At 40.6% G+C, this 9,076-nt stretch overlaps 1 protein-coding gene across 1 annotated transcript; it reads left to right on the forward strand.

Moving 5' to 3' along the window:
* Positions 1 to 7,634: 7,634 nt before the first annotated feature.
* LOC143623986 (uncharacterized) lies at positions 7,635 to 8,840 on the forward strand. The gene has a single exon (XM_077094756.1). It carries the CDS (start codon positions 7,635 to 7,637, stop codon positions 8,838 to 8,840), a length of 1,206 nt encoding a protein of 401 aa, XP_076950871.1.
* The last annotated feature ends 236 nt before the right edge of the window (positions 8,841 to 9,076 follow it).

A 9,076-nucleotide genomic window follows, 5' to 3' on the forward strand; every position in this document is an offset into this window, starting at 1 on the left:
ATACGCGTCCTAGATACATACACGGCACACATACATACATGTTGCACATACACATACGGTATACATAAATACATGGCAAGCATACATACATGTCATACATACATATATATACATTATATGCATACACATTCACGGTGTACATATACATTATATACATATACACATACACGACATGCCTACACATACATATATGCCCATACATATACGTCATACATATATACGGCATACACATACATATACGCCCATACATATACATATACATATGTGGCATACACATACATACACGCCCATACATATAGGTCATGCATATACATATACGGTATACACATACATATACGCCCATACATATACTTCATACATATACATATACGACACACAAGTACATATACACCCATACATATACATCATACATATACATGTACATCATACACATACATATACGCCTACGCATATACGACCATACTTATACGGCCTATACTTATGCGGCCTATATGTTCAGACCAGCTTTCTACTTTGCGTTTTGTAAGGTTTTTCTTCGATTCCGGCTCCGTCAGCTAAGGTGGCCGGATTTTGATCGTTTTTAATCAAGGTGGATTCGGGGTGTCTGGATCTAAGCTAAGGTGGCCATTAAGCTCATTTTTGGTTGATTAAAAACCCAAATAAAGCTAGATCTAGATTCAAACGGCTCATTCGGCATCCTTGGGCTGCGGTGTCAGGTTCTAAATTGTTGAGTCAGCTGAGATAAACAATTTCTTACCTTCGGTTGGTCTTGGATCGTTGAATAGAATATCGTAGAGTAGGGATGATCAAATTCGGTACCGGTAACGAATCGGTACCAAAGTTTTAAGTTTCGGGATCGGTACGGTACCGGTGTATCCCGATTTTTTACCGTCGGTACCGGTATTATCCCGGTACCGAACCGAATATTTCGATACCGGTTCAGTACCAAGAATTCGCGATTTTCGTGATCGCTATTATCGGTACCGGTACGGTACCGAGCTCATCCCTTGTGTAGAGAGTGTTTGATTTAAGTGTATGTTTTAGATGGTGTAGGCTAAGGTGTAGAATGATGGAGATGGAAATGATTTAGGGTTTATGGGGTATTTATACTCCCTAAGCCCATGGACCTTAGGCCCATCATCATCTTAAGTCCATAATTAATTCCATCTATTTTAGTCCACCATCCTTTTATCTTTATTATTATTATTATTATTATTATTATTATTATTCAAATTAACTCTTCCGGTGCAAGTAATCTCGGGATGTTACAATTTTTACATGTAAAATCTTAAAGAACAGTTGTTTACATGTAAAATGTTAATAAGATTTGTTGTTTTACGTGTAAAATGTTAAGGGATAATTTTATTTAACATGTAAAATGTTAATGAGATTTGTTGTTTTACGTGTAAAATGTTAATTAAAAGTGTTATTTTACATGTAAAATCTTAATGAACTGTTGTTTTACACGTAAAATATTAACGAAATGTTCTTTTGCGTGTAAAATGTTAATGAGATTTGTTATTTTACGTGTAAACTAGGTTTGAGTTTTATTTTTATTTATTTATTTATTTTAATATTCTTTGGAACGAGGATGTCAGATAAACATTTTAGTATTTTTACTTTTTCATTTTTTTATATTTTTTTAATTAATTTTTTGATTTTTTTGAAAGTTTTTTTTGAAACGGGGATACTAGATAAACTTTTTCGTATTTTACTTTTTGGTTTTTTTGTATTTTTTAATTAATTTTTCAATTTTTTGAAAGTTTTTTTTGGACTGGGGATGCTAGATAATCATTTATTTTTTATTTTTTTTGTTTAATAATTATTTTTTTGATTTTTTAAGGGGTTTTGTTTCTCTTACAAAAATGAGTGCACCTTAAGGATGTGGGGAATTGATCAAGAGCAGAGAAAGGTGTTCCCTTGTTCCCCACTTTTTTGGAGTTCCCCAATGAACTCACCCGTATATATATATATATATAGGTATAGGTATTGGATCATTTCAGAAGTTTTTTACAGCGAGAATGGCGAGAAGTGAATGTGTAACTCCATTAATCCTTATTTTCACTCCCTTTCTTACAGACACAACATTCAAACCTACCTACACACATACAAACGTACCTAGCCACATTCAAACCTACATACCTACACACATACAAACATACATACACGTACATATACAAAAATACGTACCTACACACGTACATACGCACCTACACAATAAGAAAATGAAGTGAAATTATGGATTAATGGAGTTACAACTTCACTTCTCGCACTTCTCTCGCTGTAATATCACTTCTCGCAAGATCCATATATAGGGTGGGGTTATTCTAAAAGTTAAGAGTGTCTAAAAAGTGTTAAAAGAACTCTGGAGCGTTGGATCTTAGCAATCAATGGTTATGATGAAAACTTGAGATAATTGGGGGTGTGTTTTACATTAAAGGCCTAGAAAGATGTGTTAAAGGATATAATTGTCTCATGTTTTATATTACATATGAAAATATTCATTAAAGCTTTAATTATCATATTTTCACCCAAATTTAAAACCTAATACCAAAATCATCGATGAACTACATCATGAACACCAATAATAACATAGTAACATGAATACACACTACACAAAAACCTTGTTGAATTACCAGAAAAACACATAACGTAAAACACACTAGCTGAATTACCAAAAAACACACTGAAGTAGTTAAAACACTACAAATATCACTTAGAATAACTTTATTACAATGAATTACAAAACTGCAATGAACTAATAACATAATCGGTAGGAAGATGAACAATAACACACTGTGTATGAAGACGGACATTGAACAAAAACAAACTATTTCTATAGCCTGATCTCAGCAAAACCGAATGGGTCGTTTGTTGGAATGATGATGTTTTTAACCCATATAGATAACAGATGCACATAATAATATGATAATTAACAAATCTAAAATAAACATCCTTAAGATGTGTATATATTTAATATTGTGCATAATGTTGAAATGGTGAGATTCCAAAAACGTGTCTAATCCATTCAAGTATTCGTCTTCACCTTCAGTTAGTGCTTCAATGACATCATCCATCATGTCTTCACCTTTGACGGATCTGTGTATGACGATGTCGTAGTTGACGGATTCGGCGGCTGTAGTGTTTTTATCGGCACGACGGTAGGGTTTGGGTTGAGATCGATCTATTCTTTGAGATGGTCCCATATCAAAAGGTAACAAATTTTTGCAAAAATGGTGGTGTGGTAAATTACTATATTAGGGGTTGTTTGGTTCACAGATAGATTCCAAAGGAATTTGAGTAGAATTCGAATTAGTTCCCTTGAAATCTCAAGTTTGGTTGGTATAGAGGTAGGGTACCAAAAAGACCTAAATACCCTTAAGTGCTACCCGCGGGTCAGTTGAGGATCCCTCATAAAACACCCGCGAGGTATATGGATCATCCGCTTAACCGTCTGAGGAAGAAACACCTACATGACGCATGCAGAGGCATCATGGCACCCTCAAGAACCATCCGCAAGACGGGATACCCGTCCGCGGAAAAGGACTAGGAGGAAATGCCTCGGGACAACTGTCATTAACTAATTATATTCTAGAAGAATTACCAAGATGCTTTCTTGGGTAATACGTGATCTCTCGGCCAACCAATGGAAGACACCTGGCAAGGCCGTTATAACTGTGCACATGGCCAGGGGTTATTCATCTACCTATTCCATAATGGGGCGTGTTCAGGTTGTTATACATGCACATGCAACGTATAGTTTGAACCTATCATATGAAGACACGTGTCCAGGTGGGTATAGGAGCATCTTCCAAAGGGGACAGCTGGCCCAATCACCTTCCCACATCCTTCGGCTATAAATGCCTTTTCAATCTTCATGAGGTATTTCATTCACTCCCACTGTACTCTTACTATTTACTTAAGTGCATTATCTTTATCAGAATTGTACTTATTCTCACGCTGGAGGGTGGTTACGGGAAGACCCCCTCTTGTCCTTCCCGTAATGAGCTCACGGTGTTTGTTTTGCAGGTTTACGTCACTGGACTTTGGGAATTTGGGCTTGTATCATACTGGTTGTTATCTGTATCCTACCCTGTAGAATCATTGGATCTAAGACCCGTCAAGTGGAGTAGATCCGTGTTTCTTCATTGGCGCCATCCGTGCTTGTGTTAGAACAGCAGTAATTCTGTGTTCATTGTTGTATTGTACGATATGAGTCAAAATCCTGAAGGGCCGACAGGAACTCCTGCACCTAATTCACGTGTTACTGGTACAGAAATACCTGAAGGCCTCACTTCGAGTATTTTTGCACGTACCACAGCTCCTACTTAATGAACAGCTGACATAACACCTGGTGGAAGGACCCTTGAGCGAGTCATGGAACCAATCGGAACAACTTTTACCAATCTGGGACACGTCACAGCACCAGAGGGTACGAATTTGGGTGACCTTGATCAAATTATGAGGCAGACCCACCGAACCTGATCCGAGTTGGGTTTGGAAGATTCTGGAGAATCTGATTTGGTGAGAACTAATCATTGTAATTCAAGATCTAGGGGGCCGTTATCTCCAGAAGAATGGCTTCGGGTTCAACAAGAAAGTTTGGCAGCTGAGTATGAGCGAAGAGTGCGGAACGACCGTTTCCATGTTCGTGTTCTCAATTATGATGAAACTCCGAGAAGATCTCTTTCTCCGCCACCAACGGGGAGAGGAAGTCAGATCCATCACAGTCGACAGGAGCAAGATTTCGGTGAAATACGAAGGTTGCGTCCCCTTCCTCGCATGGACATGCGGATGCCATCTTACGTAGACGAGCTAGAAAGTTATGATTCAACTTATCGCCCAAGCGGTTACTGTTCTTACGCTAGCGATAGCAGATTACGTTCGCGGGAAGAGATCAGCCGTCCGCGAGATTCAGTCCGTCATACTCAATACCACAGTGATGCGAAAGAGGACTTTACCAAACCATACCGCTCGGCAGCTTTTGTTGAGAAATCGAAGTTCATATCCCGCATCGCAACCGCACCCTTCCTGGTTAATGCCAAAATACCTACGTCGGTGGGTAAGTTTAATGGAATGGCTGATCCAAGTGATCATCTCCAGAATTTTGTGGCAGTTGGAGGTGTAAGCGGATGGACGCTCCCTTAATGGTGTCACATGTTCGCATTGACACTAACAGGGGCAGTGCGAGAATGGTTTGAAAAACTCCCAGATGGTCAGATTTCAAGTTGGGATGATTTGATAAAAAAAATTTCCCAGCAATTTAGTCAGCAAAAGAAGCATACCCGAGATCAGTCCGAAATCTTGGACGTTATCCACCGGGATAACGAATCTGTGGAAGACTTCATCACCCGGTTTAACGATGAAAGTTTAAATATTGGGGGGATTAGTGAGGACATGCTTCGCGAAGCCTTCCGTAAGAACGTCAGGTGTGATGCATTAATCCGCAAATTGGTAGAGATGGAATGCCAAGAGAATAGGATACTATCATAACTGCGGCGAAGTTATATGCCAGAACTAAAAAACTTTGGGCTATAACAACTCAAAAGCAAAAGTTGAAGGTAGAATTTCAAAATCCACGACAAAAAAAACAAGCTAAGGGAACAATTTGGTCTAGCCTCCAGCCAAACACGGAGGCATCAAAGACATTTGACGCACGGTCTCTAATTGGCAATAAAAATAAACAAAATGCGTCAACTCGATTCTCCAATAGCTGGACGCCATTGTGAAACACTCCTTCATAAATCCTCACAACTGAGAACGTGAACTTCCACAAGCCCCAACCACTCACGAGGAGATCTTTCCTGGATGCTAAGAAGCATTGCTCATTTCACAATGACATCGGGCATAATACGAATGAATGTGTGGCTCTAAGAAATGAAATTGAGCTAGTTGTGAAATCTGGCAAACTTGAACATTTAGCCAAAGGTACGAAACCTGGGACTGGTAAGGCTCCCGTGAGAGATATCCAAGGACCATCTAAAAAACAAGTCAAGGACTTGAATGTCCATATGATTCAAGGCGGATATAAAGTTGGAGGAAAAAGAAGAGATTTGGAGGATGAATAATGGAGGAACGAGCCCGTGATTTTTCCAAGAATTAAAGGCGGACCTTGTAAAAAGAATCCTTTGATTATCACTGCTCTCTTTGGCCACTATAGATCACAATATGTTTTCTTCGATACTGGTAGTACATCGGACATCATGTACGAGAAGTGCTTCGAACAGCTGGATGGGGAAGACAAAGAAAGATTGAAACCAATCCATGCCCCCGTTTCCAGTTTTGGAGGAGAGATAATGCACCCGCGAGGGGTAATATCATTCCCGGTCACTCTACGTGACGGGACCCATTAAAGAATAGAGGAAGTTGAATTCTTGGTCCTACCAGCAACTTCCAAACATGACATTATCTTGGGGAGGGAGGCAATTGGTGATTTCAACGCTCATCCATCCACAGGTCACGGTGCGGTCGGAGTACCAACCTGCACCGGGTTAGCTATCATTCATGTTAATCGACACTGCTATGCAACGGAAATCTCAAAACCCAACAAGGTCCCAAAGCAAACTCAGAGGACCAAGCCAGAAAAGTGGGTTTTGAATAAAAAGTTCCCTGATCAGACAATTGTGATCGGACCTGCTATCTCCGAGATAGTAAGGACTTTTTTAAAGCAGCTGTTGAACAAGAATATGGAAATCTTCGCCTGGCAGCCCGCGGATATGACTGGTGTCCCGCGGAGCATTGCTGAACACAAGTTAAGGGTAAACCCGATGTTTATGCCTATTGTTCAGAAAAACCGAAAGATGGGCCCAGAACAAATGAAAGCTATGAATGAGAAAGTGCGAGATCTTCTTCACGTCGGGATAATCTGGGAAATCAAGTACCAAACATGGGTGGCTAATCCAGTTATCGTTCCATAGATCAATTTAACATGGCAGATGTGCATCGATTTCAAGGATTTGAATAAAGCTTGCCCAAAGGATTGCTATCAACTGCCAGAGATTGACCTCAAGGTAGATGTTGTGGCCTCATTTAAGTTCAAGTGTTTTCTTGATGCCTACAAGGGCTATTACCAAATCCGCATGGCGGCCGGTGACGAGGATAAAACAGCATTCCGCACAGACCAAGAGACATTTTATTATAAAATGATGCCCTTCGGATTGAAAAATGCAGGTGCCACATATCAGCGGTTAATGGATCAAGCTTTCAAAGGTCAGATAAGTCGGAACTTGGAGGTATACATGGACGACTTAGTGATCGAAAGCATCAAAGAAGATCAGATGCTGAGGGATATCGAAGAGACTTTCGAAACTCTTAGGAGTATAAACATGAAGCTGAATCCAGCCAAGTGTTCGTTCGGGATGGAAGAAGGAAAGTTTTTGGGAGTTATAGTGACAGATGAAGGCTTCAAAGCCAACCCCGACAAGGTTCAGGCTATAGCCCGCATGCCTTCTCCTTCTTCCCTCAAAGAGGTTCAAACACTCAATGGAAGACTCGTGGCGCTAAATCGATTTTTAGCTAATCATGCGGCCAAGTTTTATCCATTCGTGTCAACACTGAGAAATTGACTCAAGAAGGTACATTTCAAGTGGACCGCGGAGGTTGAACAAGCATTCTTAGAGGTTAAGAAGTGCTTAATGGAGTTGCCTACTTTACTAGCATCATATGTGGGTGAACCTCTGACGTTGTACTTATTTGCCTCTGATATTGCTGTCGGAGCCGTACTACTGATGGACAGAAAGAATGTTCAAACTCCAATTTACTATGTCAATAGGACATTGTCAGGCCTGGAGACCAGGTATTCGATGCTGGAAAAACTAGTCTTAGCATTGGTTTATGCTGCTCGGCGTCTCCGCAGATATTTCCAAGGTCATCCCATCAATGTGCTAACGGGATACAAGCTCAAGAATGTCCTTAGTAAACCAGAATTGTCTGGGCGATTGGCGAAGTGGGCCATTGAGTTGGGTGAACAGGCAATTGAGTATAAACCCAAACTAGCAAATAAAGGGCAGGTGCTTGCGGACTTCGTTACCGAGGTTCCGCAGCACAAAGAAAAAGAATGTTTGATCGAGCAGCAACCTCAAATGCCTCCTAAACAAGGAAAAATCTGGTCATTGTTCACAGACGGAGCTTCGAGTAGTGAGGGGTCTGGCGCAGCCCTTAGGCTAGTCAACCTCGAAGGCAACGAGTTCACATATGCGATAAACTTAGACTTCGAGAGTACTAGCAATGAGGCAGAATATGAGGCTTTCTTGGCAGGTTTGAGGATAGCTAAAAAACTTGGGGTGAAGCATTTGGAAGCACGGGTGGACTCCATGCTAATCGCGGGACAGATAAATGGAAATTATGAAGCAAAAAACGGCATTATGGCATCTTATCTGTCGCAAGCAAAGGACTTAATTCGCCAGTTCTCCTCCTTTAACATTATCCACATCAAGAGGAGCGAGAACAAGTCCGCAGACGCCCTCAGCAAGTTAGCTTTGACAAATTTTGAGTATTTTACTAAAGATATTCGCGTTGAAGTCTTGGACCACCCGTCCGTCTCACAAAATCAAGTTTTGGTAATTCAAACGGGCATCGAATCATGGATGACACCGATGAATACTTACTTATCATCCGGAGTCATCCCAGCAGAAAAAGATGAGGCCCGTAAGATAAAGCACAAAGCTTTGAATTACCAATTGAATGATGGCGTGTTGTACCGGAGATTGTTTCTAGGACCACTGTTGCGTTGTGTAGATGCCGAAGATGAAAACTACTTAATACGAGAAATTCATGAGGGCATTTGTGGCTTACACGCGGGTCCTAGAATGACTATGGCAAAACTCATGAACGCCGGGTAATATTGGCCTGGGATGCATTTAGACGCTGTGCAAGAAATCAGAAAGTGTGATTCTGGCCAACGTCATGCTCCCAATACCCTGCGGGCAAAAAATGAATTGATTCCGGTAACATCTTCCTGGCCGTTCCAGAAGTGGGCTATTTACATTATGGGATCATTCCCAGAAGCCCCTGGACGAGTCAAATTTTTGATAGTGGCCAGTGATTACTTCACCAAATGGGTGGAAGCCAAACCGGT

This window comes from Bidens hawaiensis, unplaced genomic scaffold, assembly GCF_021521415.1.
Source record: "Bidens hawaiensis isolate Kalapana, Puna unplaced genomic scaffold, B.hawaiensis_p1.1 tig00003649_1, whole genome shotgun sequence".
Taxonomy (NCBI): domain Eukaryota; kingdom Viridiplantae; phylum Streptophyta; class Magnoliopsida; order Asterales; family Asteraceae; genus Bidens; species Bidens hawaiensis.